Source organism: Centropristis striata, chromosome 11 (assembly GCF_030273125.1).
Source record: "Centropristis striata isolate RG_2023a ecotype Rhode Island chromosome 11, C.striata_1.0, whole genome shotgun sequence".
Taxonomy (NCBI): Eukaryota; Metazoa; Chordata; class Actinopteri; order Perciformes; family Serranidae; genus Centropristis; species Centropristis striata.
Genome location: NC_081527.1, coordinates 22867730 through 22885976, shown reverse-complemented (window position 1 = coordinate 22885976; position 18247 = coordinate 22867730). Strand labels below are relative to the sequence as shown.

Here is an 18247-nt window from a genome sequence, read left to right as displayed (position 1 = left end):
AACATAAATAGGATACGCCATCTTAAAGAGCGTACTGTACCATGTGATTTAGCTATCAGAGAGTTTATTCACTTATTGTTCAAAACAAATATATATAGCATACATTTTATATTTTTACTTGTTATTTTATGAATCTCAGTTTTAATTGTGTTGTTTTTAATTTAATTTAATGAGTGCAGGAAGCCTGAGATCTCGGATCAATAAAGACTTATCTCTCAGCGGAACTAAAAATAAAATGTGTGTGTTTCAACATGAGGTCTCCTCATTTGAAGTGAAAGCTCAGAAGGCTGAGAACCAATCAGATGCTTCGTCTGGAGGTCGTGTTCACACTAAAGGTCAGAGCTGAGGAGGACGTCCCCTCCTGCAGGTGTGTCTCTTTAATCACCTGATGTGTCCTTGTCTCTCTGTGAACGTTCACGACAGAAACACGACAGCTGAAGGAGGACTCAGTGTGAGCTGAGATACTCAACCTTTACATCAGACAGCAGGAAAGACGGACAAATACCAGACAAACTGCAGGACGCCACCTAAGAGAGACACAAGAAGAAGAAGAGGCTCCGTTTGGTAAAGCAGTCACTCACTGATTGGAGGGTTGGTGATTCGATCCCAGACCGTGGCAGTCTACATGTCGAAGTATACGAGCAAAATACTGAACCCCAAATTGCTCCCGATGCTGCGTTCATCTGTGTGTGAATGGATTCCCAATGGTGGCAGGTGGCACCAGTGTGCCCTGGTAGCCTCGGACACATGTATGAATGTGTGTGTGAAGGGGTGAATGAGCGCAGTCTGTAGTGTAAAGCGCTTTGGATAAAAGCGCTATTTAAGTGCAGTCCAGTCCAAGAAGAAGTCACATTACAGTTACATTACGGTTCAAGGTTTTTATTTGCCATTTGTGAACAGACCACAGTCTAAACACATAGGATATTTTGTGCAGGGCTCTCTCCTGGTCAACAAAAACACCTGAATAAGCAGAATAAATATAAAATATAAAACTAGAAAATTTCCTCTGGGGAAATTCTGAAAGGGCCACGGGGGCTACTGCCGGTGTGTGTACACTATGATGAGATTCTTCAGAGATTTATAACTATGCCCTTTAACCTCAAAATTAAAGCGCATGTGTGTGTGTGTATCTGTAACTGTAATCACATCAAAGATCAAAGGCAATCAGATCAAAACAATCAACAGAATTAACTGACACCTGCCAATGTCCCGGAACATTGACAGGCTGGAATTTCTGGCCTCGAACAGAAAGCATTTTTGGCAAAACCATAATACCTATCATTGATCCGACTTCACTTTGAGCGTCCTGAGTTCTTTGCCCCGAGCACTGGTCCCTACAGCTATTGCTGTATGGGACCAGTGCTCGGTGTGATTGCCCCGTGGCCCTAAATATACAAGGGTATCAGCATAAACAACATTATGAAATAAGGCAGTCTAATAAGAAAAATATAAATATATCGAATAGAATTATTATTATTAATAAATACGCTGGTTCTGGGGTTGGGGGGCAGAGAGAGATAATAATAGTTATATATTGCACAGGTACAGTGAGATGAGGTATTGTTGTACACATATTCAGTAGTTTTGTTTTGCCATCAGTCTGACTGTGGCAGGGAAGAAGCTGTTGAAAAAGCGACTTTTATGTGTAATGATACTGTCTGCTCTGCTGTGTCTCAGGTTGTACGTGCAGCGTTTGTGTCTGAGCAGAGAGTGGGCTCGATGGAATGAGTCTGATGATTCCCTCTGCTCTTCTCTGACAGCCCTGCCCATACATGGAGTCCATGGATGGGAGTTTTGTCTATAAAATCCTCTCCGCAGTCTTTATGACTCTTTGCAGAGCCTTCCTCTCTGCCTGGGTGGTGTTTCCGTACCAGACAGTGATGCCTGCGGTGAGGATGCTCTCTATCAGTCCTCTGTAGGCCAGGCTGAGAGGGCCATGTTTCAGTCCAGCTTTCCTGAGCAGCCTGATGAAGTAACCTCGCAACAACATGCATCTACCCGGGTGCAGTACGATGCTGCCCACTGCTCCCTGCATGGTGTGTTCACCTGTGTGTAAAGGGTTAAATTTTCCCATTGTGGGATTAATAAAGTAATTCATCTTAATCTTAATTACAGTTAGTTACATTAACAGTAGAGAAGAGAGGCTAACCTCAGAGCTCTCTCTGTTTTAGTCTCAGGTGTGTTTGCCTGCAGCTGTCTGAGCTAAGGTGTTCACAGGAAGAAGAGTCATCACAGCTACAGGCAAACACACACACTCTCTCTCTCTCTCACACACACACACACTCTCTCTTACACACACACTCTCTCTCTCTCTCTCTCACACACACACACACATTCTCTCTCTTACACACACACTCTCTCACACACACACACACTTGGTCCTTCAGTCCTGCAGGCTGAAGTTGAACCTCAGGTGTCTTCAGTGTTAATTAGACTGAAATGTTGTTTGTCTGGAAACAGAATGTGTGTGTGTGTGTGTTTCTGCTCTGGTTCACAGCTGCAGCGAATCATTGATGTTATTTTCAGAGTGAAGCTGTCGGCGCCCCCTGTAGGCTGCTCCACCACATACTATACATTTTATAAAGTGATTTACTGGTTTATTAACTCTTCAATTTTAACAATGAACTGATACTATTGTAGTTTCCTATAGCACTACTGCAGTATCTTGTAGTTCTGTAGTACTACTGCAGTATGCTGTAATAATACTGTAGTATCCTGTAGAACTACTACAGTACGACTGTAGTAACACTGACCTCTAGTGGTGACATCAGATCGTTGCATCTAACAAAACTAAAGTAAACACAATACACACACTACATACATATATATATACATATATATACATACACATATATATATATACATACATATATATATATATATACACATATACATATATATATACATATATATATACCCAACATATACGTAGGGTGGATTCAGGTAATGTGGGACACTTAAGGTTTGGCTGGTTTATTTCCCGCTTAAAGTAAATATAGTCATCAAAACCTTTACTATTGGTCTACCATAGTCATGTGACTAAATATTGACAAAATATTTTTAAATTTAGAAAAATATAACAAAGTCAAAATTGCAAAAAGTGTCCCACATTACCCGAATTCACCCTATATATATTTGTGTGTATATTTTCTTAACAGGACATAAAATAAACAGACTTCAGATTGAAACAAATTTATTAATTTTCCAAAAAATGCCTTTTTTTAGTCTGTAAATAAAACACAAGTACAAGAACCTGTTTCAGTTTTAAAAAATGTAGAAAACATTTCGTTAAAAACATAAAAACATCAGTTCATCGTTAAAACCAGAGACTGAAAGACCGCTGGTGACTCAGAACGCTTCCTGTCAGGACCTGTGTGTCCTCTGTTGTTGTGGTTGTTGTGGTGTCTTGTCAGGACGCCTGTGTGTTCCTTGTTGTTATTGTTGTTGTTGTTGTTGTTGTTGTTGTGTCCTGTCAGGAGGCCTGTGTGTTCCCTGTTGTTGTTGTTGTTGTTGTTGTTGTTGTTGTTGTTGGCTGCAGGGCGGCCCAGGGATCCTGCAGCATTGACGGACTGAAATATTTCTCCACCGAGTCTGAAGATCCAAACTGCAACAAACACATCATCAGAAATAAACACAAAATCCTTTTGTTTAAACTTTATATTCAAGTTAAGGCTAACAATAAATCAAAATTTCACATTAACTACTAATATAAAGGATCATGTTATGCTTCCAACTAATTAAATGGTGTGAACCTAAAGTCTTACTTTTTTTTAATCTTTCAAACCATTGTTTTAACCATGTACGTTAGCCTCGGGTTTACGAGTAGTGATGTGCGGATCGATACTGAAATATCGATACTTCCGATATCAGATCTGTATGCTCTAAAATCGATTCTCAAATGAAAATATCGATACTTTTGATACTTCAGTCATTTGTGGTAATGTATATCATTAACAGGAATACGTTGGAAAGTAACTAAACTATTCAGATCTTGTCTAAATGAGACGCTGCTGGTAGGAACTACTTTTTCTTCCGCCTGGGTAAGTGCCTAATACGTAAGCGCAGTGGCACGGTGGCACGCTGCTGCTCACTCGTCTCTCTCTCCGTGTGTGTGTAATTCAATGGCGGAGCGGAAAATAAGTTGTGTGTGGAGCTATTTTAGCTCCACAAACAGCCAGGATGCAGTGTGTGGCATCTGTTGGAAAAGTGTTAAGAGTTGTGGCAACACAACAAACCTGGTGAAACACTTAAGAACAAACCACAACACTGAATATGAGGCATTTGCGCAGAGGCGGACAGAAGAGCAGCCGCAGGTTATGACAGATGCTAGGGCAAGGCAGACGTCTCTGGCGGAGTCCTTCGGTGCTACAGCCAGACATTACCCAGGTAAAGAGAGAGAAATGGCACTGTTGCTGTTGGAGTTGTTATAGGGTTTTGAGACAAGTAACAAAAATGATTAATGCTTCAACAAATAGTTGCATGAGTTCAGTTTGGAGTAATAGCCTAATATGTGTATCACTGAGATAATCTCACATATAAAGCCTAGATTTATTCAGGTAAGGTTTCCTAAAATATTGATAATTTAAATTGGATTACATAGACTAGGTGTCATTAAATTATACAGAGCAATTGTGATAAAACAGCCATGGTGAACTTAGACAAATATATAGCCTACTGGAAAAGATGGATAAAAAAAATAATATTTTATCGATATAATTTATTATTATTTACAATTAGTCTAATTTGCTTTAACTGTTTTGTAAATATTTTATTGGCATTTTTTGAGTGACCCAAGATTATAAAAAAACAATTGTTTGTATCCCCTTACATATATATTGTGAATGAGGCCGCTACCTCAGTATACTTCTGAGTTTAAAATAAATAGCTAAATAAGTGACTCTGAGGTCTTGTATTCTTAAGCTATTTGAAATACACTCCTTTTTTTAGATTTACTAAGCACATTAGGTGTATTTGCACAAAGTATCGGTATCGGGTCGCTATGGCCGATACCAGCCTGAATTTTACTCAGTATCGGATCGGAAAGGAAACTGGTGGTATCGAACATCATTATTTACGAGTCGGCTAAAGGACCCTGACGTCAGTGAATTAGCCGTGTGCTAACTGTATCACACATCGGACACTTTAATCTCCTCGCTGTAAAACAATACAATAATGGGGCTGCTGAGTTTATCGGGGGAAATTGGATGTTTCTGTGGAAGCCAAATAAATAACACCGTTATCAACCATCATTATCAACACACCCGGACCGTACTTCTGTCCTTCACATTAAAATAGAGAACACCAAAAATACAGATGTACTTTTAAGATATTTCTGCAGTATCTGCAATGCCGCACTTTCATGGTCATTTCGAATAAGATCGCCACCACCAGTGTAGGTATAATCGATTTATACATATGTAACAATCCATGTGTGAAATTTAATTTAGGTACATTGAGATTTACATGTCTAACTACAATATGAAAGTAAATGGTGAGAGAAAGCATGAAGAACGCTCGGGCGACGGTCCTAAAAGTACATCTGTATTTTTACTGTACTGTATTTTATAGTGAAGGACAGAAGTACGGTCCGGGTGTTTTGATAACGATGGTTGATAACGGTGATATTTCTTTGGATTACCCAGAAACAACCAATTTACCCCGAAAAACCCAGCAGCCTCCATTGTTTTAAAGCAAGGAGATCCATGTGTACGATGTGCGATACAGTTAGCTAACGGCTAATTCACCGGTGTTACAAGTGAGACTCTAGTTTCACACCATTTAATTAATTGGAGGCATAACATGATACTTTATATTAGTAGTTATTGTGACATTTTGATAGAATCTGAGTCGAACGGTGTGGCATTTGGGAGACAGTTACGCAAATACGATAATAATAATGATTGTTTCTCATTGTTTACCTGAAGATTGTGAGCTGCAGCGGGACTGAAGGAATGTGGCCGTCGGAAACCGTCCCCTCTGCTCCGCATCTGTCCTCCGTACCCCCGGGAGCCGAAGCCGGGCGGAGAGTCCTTGAAGCCCCGGGAGCCGAAGCCGGGCGGAGAGTCCTTGAAGCCCCGGGAGCCGAAGCCAGACGGAGAGCCTTCCCTGTATCCCCGGTGAGAAGCCGGGGAGTAGGCCGGAGAGCCCGGGTAGGAACCGGGAAAGCCGCGGGGAGATCCGCCACGGGGTCCGGAGCCTCCGTGCGGGGACCGAGCCCCGGGGAAGCCCCAGCAGGAGGTCGGGGAGGGGAACCTTCCAGCCGGCCGCGGTGCTCCGGGACTCCGCTGAGGTCTGTCCGGTGCTCGGTACATGTGAGCGGCTGTAAAACAACAAAGTGACGAAAGCTCACCAAACACAACACTCTGGACGAACCGGAGCCGGAAGCTCAGTCAGATGAGGCTCCGGTCCTGCAGCGCCACCCAGCGGCCCCCAGGATCACTGCACAATTATTTATTTTTTTTTATTTTTTTTTATTTACAAACTAACCAGAGAGCCTAAAGGACATGGTGTCATGTGACCAATAACGTGTCCGGTCGTTATAATAAAACTCTGAAGAAAATAAAAACAAACACGTTTCAGCAGAAAGTGAATAATTCCTAAATTATTACTGAAATTAAACGTTATTGATAGAAATCAGAAAACAGAAGAAACCAAAAGAAACAATAAATACATGCAAACTAAAAATAAAATCATTTCCACATCAGATCATCTCACTTTAGTTTGACTTCATCTGCAACTTCCCCAGTAACCTGACCAGGACCAGTACCCTGACCAGGACCAGGACCAGGACCTGGACCTGGACCTGGACCTGGACTCTGACCAGGACCTGGAGCAGGACCTGGAACCTGACCCTGACCAGGACCAGGACCAGGACCTGGAGCAGGACCTGAAGCAGGACCAGGACCCTGACCTGAACATGGACCAGGACCAGGACCAGGACCTGCTGGACCTGCCCAGCGGCCACCAGGATCAGTGCACAGAGCATTTAATTTTTTCTTCTTCTTTTTCTTCTTCTTTGGTGTTTATTGGCAGTTGGCATCCTTATTGTTGCATTTGGACTTCACTTATTTCTTATGGTGTGGAAATTATAAGCAAATAAGACATAAAGTTCACTATAATAGTAGACTAAGGCCTACAGGGTATAGTAATAGCCTGTAGGCAATAGCCTAGTTCCCTCGAGGCAACATAGCAATTCTCCATAATGGTACGTTGTTGCCTCAGGGCAACAGTTGCATTCTTAACAAGTTTCCATTATTTAATTAGAAAATAAATTGAAGCTATCGAAAATGAAGGTTTACTCACCTATTCGTAGGAATATATATTTTTCCCAGTTGGAAAAGGGCCAGGAAATGACGTCTTGAGTGCTTTTTTGTGGCAAAAAAGCAAAATGGCAAAAAAAAAAATTTTTTTAAGTATTGCATCACTCAAAAAGATGCATTGTAGAAATTTGACAGGCCAAAAATGGGTATGTTCCCTCAGGGCAACACCGTACCATAGAGGGTTAAAGTGATATCCCCTTAAATCTGCCACCTGCATCTCTATGCTCATCCTTTCCCTCTCCCTTTCATACCCAAGACACGCTGTAACCATATGTTCTTCCGTGTTTTTTTTCAGTCGACTACTCCTCCCAGAGTTTTGGTCGCACATACACTAAAAAGGTATCAAATCAACCGGCTCGGCCATGACAAGTGTGCTATGACTTTTCTAAGGGTTTCAGCAAGCGATTACTCTCCAAAAACACGCCAAAAATTCCCCCCAATGTTGCCCTATGGAGAGGCTAGAGTGGATGACATCATCGCTAGAGTGCAGAGGGAGTGAAAAAATTGTCAAAAAATAAATTTGGAAACTGCACTCGAAGCAGATGCCACTCAACACAAATAATATACATAGGAAAAATCGTCTTCTCCCTCACATTGGTCTGCTAAAGCTGTCAGAGTTATAGTTTGGGCGTAAACAGTTCAAATTGTAATCTGATAATGTATAGGTGAGAGTCACGGGATAATTTTACTTTCAATTTCACCTCCTCTTTTTATATTGCTTCCTTAGCCATTTGTCTGCTTTTTCATTTCCTATTTACCCTTGATGAGCTGGAACCCATATGAATACTATTTCCCTACCCTTTTGTGTCAATCCGGATGCAGTGGTGGAATGTAACTAAGTACGTTTACTCAAGTACTGTACTGTCAAGTACAAATTTGAGGTACTTTTGCTTCACTTCAGTACTTCCACATTTGTAACTTTATACTTCTACTTCATTACATTTTAAGGGCAAATATTGTACTTCATACTCCACTCTATTTAGCTGACAGGTCAAGATTTAACATAAAAACATGATCAATTTTAAGTGATTACACATGCTTATAAATAAACCACATAAAGAATATTAAATGGTTCAAATGAGCCCTACATTGACATCAGTAAAACACTGCTTACATAAATGCACCAATAATAATAATAATCTAATAATATATTGATAATATATAAAATAATCTGAGTGGGTCCATTCTGCATAACGAGTACTTTTACTTTTGATACTTTAAGTACATTTTGATGATGATACTTTTGTACTTTTACTTTAGTAAGTTTTGAATGCAGGACTTTTACTTGTAGAGGAGTAATTTCACAGTGAGGTATTAGTACTTTTACTGAAGTAAGAGATCTGAATACTTCTTCCACCACTGTCAGGATGTTTTAACAGTATTTTATATAGAAATTTCCTGATGTGTTTTGGCTGTCCTGTTTTTAATGCTTAACATTAATGCAACTGAATCACTTCATATAACTACCTTGACCTCCACCCACTCTACAGCCATTAATATTGTGCATAATTCCACTGCATATATGTTTAAATGATCTGAGTTATTTTTTTAAAATTGTGCTACTATGACTGGGAACCACCATTGCTGCTCCTGTTGCTCCTGTTTTTTCCTCCTTCGATCCATCTGTAAAAAATGTAAATATATTCCCCATACTAACTCGTGTGTGATTATAAAATTCCTGTACTAGATCTGCTGTTTGAATTCCTCTCTTGAGATTCAATATTTGGACCTGGAGCATGAGCAGGACCTCGAGCAAGACCTGGACCCTGACCAGGACCTAGAGCATGACCTTGAATCTGCCCAGGACCAGGACCTGGACCTGGACCTGGACCTGGACCTGGACTTGGAGCAGGACCAGGACCAGGACCAGAACCAGAACCAGAACCAGAACCAGGACCAGGACAAGGACCCTGACCTGGCGCAGGACCCAGACCTGGCGCAGGACCAGGACCAGGACCAGGACCAGGACTATGAATGATTAATTGTTCATGAATCCAACTCTGTAAAGAAAAATCCGACACAGTCAATCTGTTTGTGAATGAAGCGAATCATCAAAATAAATCAATAATTCTCTCACTCTGAATGTGTAATGAGCCGGTTTGTCCTGAAGGGAGCGCTGCTGTTTAATGAACGGCGCTGGAGGAAGTATCCAGAGTCTTTTTTCCAATGAAGGGGACGCTGTGTTTAATGGACAGGAGATGCAAATCTCATTAACTCATATTTTATTCCCAATAGAACTTAAACAACATATCAAATGTTGAAACAGACATTTTACCGTTTCATGGAAAATATGAGCTCATTTTGAATTTTATGGCAGCAACACATCTGAAAACAGTTGGGTCAGGGCAACAAAAGGCTGGCAAAGTAACAAATCAAAAATAATTGGAGGAGCATTTGACACCTTACGAGGTTACCCGGCAACAGGTCAGTTACATGACTCGGTATAAAAGAGCTTTTCAGAGAGGCAGAGGGTCACCATCTGCAACAAACTGTAGAGAAATTAAGATCAAGAATAAGATTAAGATTTCATTTATTAATTGGAAAGTTGTGGAGCAATTTCAGAAAAATTTCCCTCAACGTAAAATTGCGAAGACTTTGAAGATCCCTCCAGCTACAGTGTCTAATATTTAAAGATTGAGAGAATCAGGGACGAGGCTGAAGGTCTGAACTGCCTGGGCTCAGGAAACGTCAGAGATCCGTCTGTGAGCAGTCAGAGCTGGATCGTGCACAGAAGAAGAAACGTCTTCTCTCGGACAAACCTCATTTAAAAACTGTTGGAAATCTGCTCTGTGGTTGTAAATCATCCAGAGTCCAGAGGAAAAGGACCATCATCACCGCTGAAGCTCCGCTGAGCTTTCAAAGCAACATGCTCCTATCCAGACAACACAAAGATCTGAAGTACAACTGCATCATCACAGCAGCTTTCACCAGTAAACAGAGTCCATCAAACCTCCAGCAGCAGCTTAACAGACAGCTACATGAGAGGGGAGGCTACACGTGGTAAACATGGTAACATGGTAAACATGGTAAAAATGTTAACATGGCAAACATGGTAAACATGGAAAAACGTGTTAACATGGTAAACATGTTAAACATGTTAACATGGTAACATGGTAACATGGTGAACATGGTAAACATAGTAAACATGTTAACATGTTAACATGATAAACATGGTAAAAATGTTAACATGGCAAACATGGTAAACATGGAAAACGTGTAAACATGGTAAACATGTTAAACATGTTAACATGGTTGCACATGGTAACTTGTTAACATGGTAACATGGTAAATATGGTGAACATAGTAAACATGTTAACATGATAAACATGGTAAACATGGAAAAAGTGTTAACATGGTAAACATAGTAAACATGTAAACATGGTAAACATGGTAAACATGGTAATCATGTTTACATGGTAAACATGCTACACAAGATAAACATGGTAACATGCTACATAAGGTAAACATGGTAACGTAACATGGTAAACATGCTACACAAGATAAACATGGTAACATGCTACATAAGGTAAACATGGTAACATGGTAAACATTTTACCATGGTAAACATGCTACACAAGGTAAACATGTTAACATGTTTAACATGCTATACTTTAAAACCAAAGGTGACCGTGGCTTTGTGGCGGCGGCCCCAAGGCTCTGGAATAATCTGCCCTGGCACATCCGATCTGCAGGATCTTTTGAGGTTTTTAAATCCTCCTTAAAAACACACTTTTTCTCCCTGGCTTTTAATCAAGTTTAAGTGGAAATCTTGCAAAAACAAAATTTTATTACATTTTTAAATTTTGTATTTATTATATTTTTATTCATTTTATTCTATTGTTGCACTGTCTTTATGTATTTTAGTATTTTAGTTTTTACCGTATTTTCTTGCAACTGTGATATCTGTACAGCACTTTGGTCAACCCCAGTTGTTTTAAATGTGCTCTATAAATAAAGTTTGACTTGACTTTACTTGACACAAGGTTAACATGTTTACCATGTTAACATGTTTAACATGTTAACATGGTAAACATGTTAACATGGCCCTGTTTATGTTCTATTGAGGAAAAAATTAGTTTATGAGATATGCAAATCATTGCATTCTGTTTTTATATTTACATTTAACACGGCGTCCCAACTTTTTTAAAATTGGGGTTGTACTTGGTTACATTAGACCACTTGCTTCGTTATGACATCATAACAGTGAGGAGACGCTGGTGGACAGGTGGGACAGACAGGGACAAATGTCCAGTTCAGATGTGACGGAGAATTAATAAAATATTTCTCATTCTGATTCCTAGTTTCATGATGTAGTTCTTGATTTCTACAGATTTTTGTTTTTATCCTCCGGGATCTTGTGATGTGATTCTGTCAAAATAAAAATCAACACACACACACACACACACACACACACACACACACACACACACACACACACACACACACACACACACACCATGTGTGTTTTGTTGTTTCTGGTAAATACATATTTCTATGTGACTCATTGTTCAGGTTGTGTGTTTGAGGTGAGAAGCTCCGCCCTCTGCAGCTGATTAAAGGAACATTTCTGAATTTAAATGTTTCTGCTGCTGATGAGTCATCATCACTCTGCTGCTCTGTGGGCGTCTGAACAAACTGAGTCTCTGCTGAAACATCCTGACCATCTGAAGGACAACACTCTGTTCTGAGCACAAAGTACAGCTATTTTATATATGTATATATATGTTTTTATATAAAAATAATAATAATAATAAACCTGCAGCTAGTCACTAGCCCCTTTAACACATTCCAGAGGCGTGATGGGGGACCAGCTGATCCGGCTCTGGGACTGTTCTCACTGAGTCCCACAGGAATCATCATGATGCATGCTAATGCATGATGTATGAGAGTATTTAGTTGTATTGTATTATTTCAGATAAACATAGTTTTATATTGTTATGATGTACAATTATTGATATATTTCGATTTTTATTAATGTAAATTCTGCTTTTATTCACTTGTTAAGTGTGAGCATGAATTATAATAATTGAACATCATGTGATCAGATTATTAACCTTGTCTTTTATTAAATCATAAAGTGTTTTTTTTTACTTAATAAGTCATCCTAATGAAATTATAACTTAATTATGAGTCATTGGCTGTAGGAAATGTGAATATTGTCTCGTAAGATATTCCAGTCTGAACTCTGGTCAGATTTAGACTCCGTGGGTGAAAGTCTTTAATAGCAGCAGTGAGTCTGGAGGTTATCAGGCCTTCCCTCACTCACAGCACTGACGTGTCCCGCAGCCTGCCCACACACAAAAAATAGATCCTTCAGTTTGACTCACATGACGATCCTCCACCTCTCATCACGTTTCTCTGGACGTCTTCCCTCCTCGCAGTCCGTCTGCACGTTCACACCACGCCGCCTTCGTCAGGCCGCTTCACATGTTCCACCTGATCCTCACACCAGGATCTGATTGGCTCTCTGCAGGAGACACGTTCACAAAGTCTCACATTTATTTTGCTTCTATCATGTAAAACAACAACTCATGAAGAAGAACAGCACAAAAAGAGAACTTAGATGTGTTGTTGGTTTGAATTTGATCGATTATATTGTGATAATAAAATATATTTTGTTAATTCAGCCACTCAAACTGGCTCTGTAACACAGAAACACAAGACAAACATTGGCTAACTAATAGCTTTATGCTACTTCAAGTGTTGAACAAACTGAAAAAAACTCTTTCCCAGCCTCGGTCTATTGAAACACTGAAATGAACAGTGATTTAGGAAATTGGGAAATGGTAAATGGTAAAAAAATGTAAAGCACTTCACACCACAGACACACACATTCACACTGGCTGCCACCATCAGGAACTCATTCATACAACAGGGGGTAGGGTTAAACCAGTGACAACTGTGAAACCAGTTAAACCAGTTAAATCAGTGAAACAAGTAAACCAGTTGAACCAGTGAAATCGGTGAAACCAGTCAAACCAGTGAAATCAGTGAAACCAGTAAATCAGTGAAACAGTTAAATCAATAAAAACAAGTTAAACCAGTAAAATCAGTGAAACCATTTAAAGCAGTGAAACCAGTTAAATCAGTGAAACCAGTGAAAACAGTGAAAACAGTTAAACTAGTAAAATCAGTGAAATCAGTGAAACAAGTTAAACCAGTGAATCAGTTAAACCAGTTAAATCAGTGAAACCTGTGAAACCAGTGAATCAGTTAAACCAATTAAACCAGTTAAATCAGCGAAACCAGTGAAACCAGTTAAACAAGTGAAACCAGTAAATCAGTTAAACCAGTAAATCAGTTAAACCAGTGAATCAGTTAAACCAGTTAAATCGTTGAAACCTGTGAAATCAGTGAAATCAGGGAAATCAGGGAAATCAGGGAATCAGTTAAACTAGTTAAACCAGTTAAATCAGTGAAACCAGTTAAACAAGAGAAACCAGTAAATCAGTTAAACCAGCGAATCAGTTAAATCAGTGAAACCTGTGAAACCAGTTAAACCAGTGAAACTAGTTAAACCAGTGAAACCAGTTAAATGAGTGAAACCTGCAAAACCAGTGAAACTAGTTAAAACAGTGAAACCAGTTAAATCAGTTAAACCAGTGAAACTAGTTAAACCAGTGAAACCAGTTAAATGAGTGAAACCTGCAAAACCAGTGAAACTAGTTAAAACAGTGAAACCAGTTAAATCAGTTAAACTAGTTAAACCAGTTAAAACCTGTGAAACCAGTTAAATCATTGAAACCTGTGAAACCAGTGAAACCAGTATGGACAGAGTTTGTGTCTCTGAATGTTTGTCTCTGATCAGGTGAATGAACTCTGACTGTTTGTTCAGTTTAATGATCCTGTGGAGCCGAACTGAAGTTTACTGCAGGTCAGAAACATTTTAATAACACAGGAAGATCTCATTCATCTGATGAGGAAGAGGAGGATGGTGATGATGATGATGATGATGATGATGGTGACGATGATGATGATGATGACGATGATGATGGCGATGATGATGATGATGATGATGATGATGATGGTGATGATGATGACGATGGTGATGGTGATGATGTGATGATGATGATGATGATGATGATGGTGATGATGATAATGATGGTGATGATGATGATGATAATGATGACGATGGTGATGGTGATAATGATGATGATATAATGATGATGATGGTGATGATGATGTGATGGTGATGATGATGATGATGATGATGATGGTGATGATGGTGATGATGATAATGATGGTGATGATGATGATGATGATGATGATGTGATGGTGATGATGATGATGATGATGATAATGATGATGATGTGATGATGATGATGACGATGATGATGGTGATGGTGATGATGGTGATGGTGATAATGATGATGATGTAATGATGATGATGGTGATGATGATGTGATGGTGATGATGATGATGATGATGATGATGGTGATGATGGTGATGATGGTGATGATGATAATGATGGTAATGATGTGATGATGGTGATGATGATAATGATGATGATGATGTGATGATGATGATGATGATGATGATGATGATGATGATGGTGATGATGATGGTGATGATGATAATGATGATGATGTGATGGTGATGGTGATGGTGATGATGATAATGATGATGATGTGATGGTGATGATGTGATGATGATAATGATGATGATGTGATGATGATGATGATGATGATAATGATGATGATGTGATGGTGATGGTGATGGTGATGGTGATAATGATGATGATGTGATGGTGATGACGTGATGATGATAATGATGATGATGTGATGATGATGATGGTGATGATGATGATGATGGTGGTGATGTGGTGATGATGGTGATGATGTGATGATGATGATGGTGATGATGTGATGATGATGATGATGGTGATGATGTGATGATGATGGTGATGATGATAATGATGATGATGTGATGATGATGGTGATGGTGATGGTGATGGTGATGATGTGATGATGGTGATGATGATAATGATGATGATGTGATGGTGATGACGTGGTGATGATGATAATGATGATGATGTGATGATGATGATGGTGAGGATGTGATGATGGTGATGATGGTGGTGATGTGGTGATGATGGTGATGATGCGATGATGATGATGGTGATGATGTGATGATGATGATGATGGTGATGATGTGATGATGATGGTGATGATGATAATGATGATGATGTGATGATGATGGTGATGGTGATGGTGATGATGTGATGATGTGATGATGGTGATGATAATGATGATGATTTGATGGTGATGGTGATGGTGATGGTGATGATGATGTGATGGTGATGATGATGATGGTGACGATGATGGTGATGATGATGATGTGGTGATGGTGATGATGATGATGATGATGATGATGATGATGATGTGATGATGGTGATGGTGATGATGATGGTGACGATGATGGTGATGATGACGATGATGGTGATGATGTTGTTGTCTTGTTGTGTGTCTGTGATGTTGTGTTGTCTTGTTGTGTGTCTGTGATGTTGTGTTGTCTTGTTGTGTGTCTGTGGTGTTGTGTTTTGTGTCTGTGATGTTGTGTTGTTGTCTTGTTGTGTGTCTGTGGTGTTGTGTTTTGTGTCTGTGATGTTGTGTTGTGTGTCTGTGATGTTGTGATTTCTTGTTGTGTGCCTGTGATGTTGTGTTGTCTTGTTCTGTGTTGTTGTCTTGTTGTGTGTCTGTGGTGTTGTGTTTTGTGTCTGTGATGTTGTGTTGCCTTGTTGTGCGTCGTTGTTTTGTTGTGTGTCTGTGATGTTGTGTTGTCTTGTTGTGTGTCTGTGATGTTGTGTTGTTTTGTTGTGTGTCTGTGATGTTGTGTTGTCTTGTGTGCCTGTGATGTTGTGCTGTCTTGTTGTGTGCCATTGTCTTGTTGTGTGTCTGTGATGTTGTGTTGTTTTGTTGTGTGTCTGTGATGTTGTGTTGTCTTGTGTGCCTGTGATGTTGTGCTGTCTTGTTGTGTGCCATTGTCTTGTTGTGTGTCTGTGATGTTGAGTTGTCTTGTTGTGTGTCTGTGATGTTGTGTTGTCTTGTTGTGTGTCTGTGATGTTGTGTTGTCTTGTGTGCCTGTGATGTTGTGCTGTCTTGTTGTGTGACATTGTCTTGTTGTGTGTCTGTGATGTTGAGTTGTCTTGTTGTGTGCCTGTGATGTTGTGTTGTCTTGTTCTGTGTTGTTGTCTTGTTGTGTGTCTGTGGTGTTGTGTTTTGTGTCTGTGATGTTGTGTTGCCTTGTTGTGCGTCGTTGTTTTGTTGTGTGTCTATGATGTTGTGTTGTCTTGTTGTGTGTCTGTGATGTTGTGTTGTTTTGTTGTGTGTCTGTGATGTTGTGTTGTCTTGTGTGCCTGTGATGTTGTGCTGTCTTGTTGTGTGCCATTGTCTTGTTGTGTGTCTGTGATGTTGTGTTGTTTTGTTGTGTGTCTGTGATGTTGTGTTGTCTTGTGTGCCTGTGATGTTGTGCTGTCTTGTTGTGTGCCATTGTCTTGTTGTGTGTCTGTGATGTTGAGTTGTCTTGTTGTGTGTCTGTGATGTTGTGTTGTCTTGTTGTGTGTCTGTGATGTTGTGTTGTCTTGTGTGCCTGTGATGTTGTGCTGTCTTGTTGTGTGACATTGTCTTGTTGTGTGTCTGTGATGTTGAGTTGTCTTGTTGTGTGCCTGTGATGTTGTATTATCTTGTTGTGTGCCTCTGATGTTAGAATAGAATAGAATATATCTTTATTGTCTGTTCAACAGAGCAGAAATTTGTCTTTCGATGTGTTGTCTTGTTGTGTGTTGTTGTCTTGTTGTGTGTCTGTGGTGTTGTGTGTCTGTGATGTTGTTATGTCTTGTTGTGTGTCTGTGATATTGTGTTGTCTTTTTGTGTGTCTGTGATATTGTGTTGTCTTTTTTTGTTTGTCTGCTATGTTGTGTTGCTTTGTTGTGCGTCGTTGTTTTGTTGCGTGTCTGTGATATTGTGTTGTCTTGTTGTGTGTTGTTGTCTTGTTGTGTGTCTGTGATGTTGTGTTGTCTTGTGTGCCTGTGTTGTTGTGCTGTCTTGTTGTGTGTCATTGTCTTGTTGTGTGGCTGTGATGTTGAGTTGTCTTGTTGTGTGTCTGTGATGTTGTGTTGTCTTGTTGTGTGGCTGTGATGTTGTGCTGTCTTGTTGTGTGTCTGCGATGTTGTGTTGTCTTGTTGTGTGTCTGCAATGTTGTGTGTCTGTGATGTTGTGTTGTCTTGTTGTGTGTCTGTGATGTTGTGTTGTCTTGTTGTGTGTCTGTGATGTTGTGTTGTCTTGTTGTGTGTTGTTGTCTTGTTGTGTGTCTGTGGTGTTGTGTTTTGTGTCTGTGATGTTGTGTTGCCTTGTTGTGCGTCGTTGTTTTGTTGTGTGTCTGTGATGTTGTGTTGTCTTGTTGTGTGTCTGTGATGTTGTGTTGTTTTGTTGTGTGTCTGTGATGTTGTGTTGTCTTGTGTGCCTGTGATGTTGTGCTGTCTTGTTGTGTGCCATTGTCTTGTTGTGTGTCTGTGATGTTGAGTTGTCTTGTTGTGTGTCTGTGATGTTGTGTTGTCTTGTTGTGTGTCTGTGATGTTGTGTTGTCTTCTGTGCCTGTGATGTTGTGCTGTCTTGTTGTGTGACATTGTCTTGTTGTGTGTCTGTGATGTTGAGTTGTCTTGTTGTGTGCCTGTGATGTTGTATTATCTTGTTGTGTGCCTCTGATGTTAGAATAGAATAGAATATATCTTTATTGTCTGTTCAACAGAGCAGAAATTTGTCTTTCGATGTGTTGTCTTGTTGTGTGTTGTTGTCTTGTTGTGTGTCTGTGGTGTTGTGTTGTGTGTCTGTGATGTTGTGATGTCTTGTTGTGTGTCTGTGATATTGTGTTGTCTTTTTGTGTGTCTGTGATATTGTGTTGTCTTTTTTTGTTTGTCTGCTATGTTGTGT

General features: G+C 39.8%; 1 protein-coding gene across 1 annotated transcript; it reads right to left on the bottom strand.

Annotated features, from left to right (window-relative positions):
* Positions 1-3176: 3176 nt before the first annotated feature.
* Positions 3177-6369, bottom strand: mplkip (M-phase specific PLK1 interacting protein). Its single transcript, XM_059344873.1, has 2 exons — positions 5919-6369; positions 3177-3604 (listed from the first exon to the last, which is right to left on the bottom strand). Exons 1-2 carry the CDS (start codon positions 6309-6311, stop codon positions 3473-3475), a joined length of 525 nt encoding a protein of 174 aa, XP_059200856.1. The 5' UTR covers positions 6312-6369; the 3' UTR covers positions 3177-3472.
* Positions 6370-18247: the final 11878 nt, after the last annotated feature.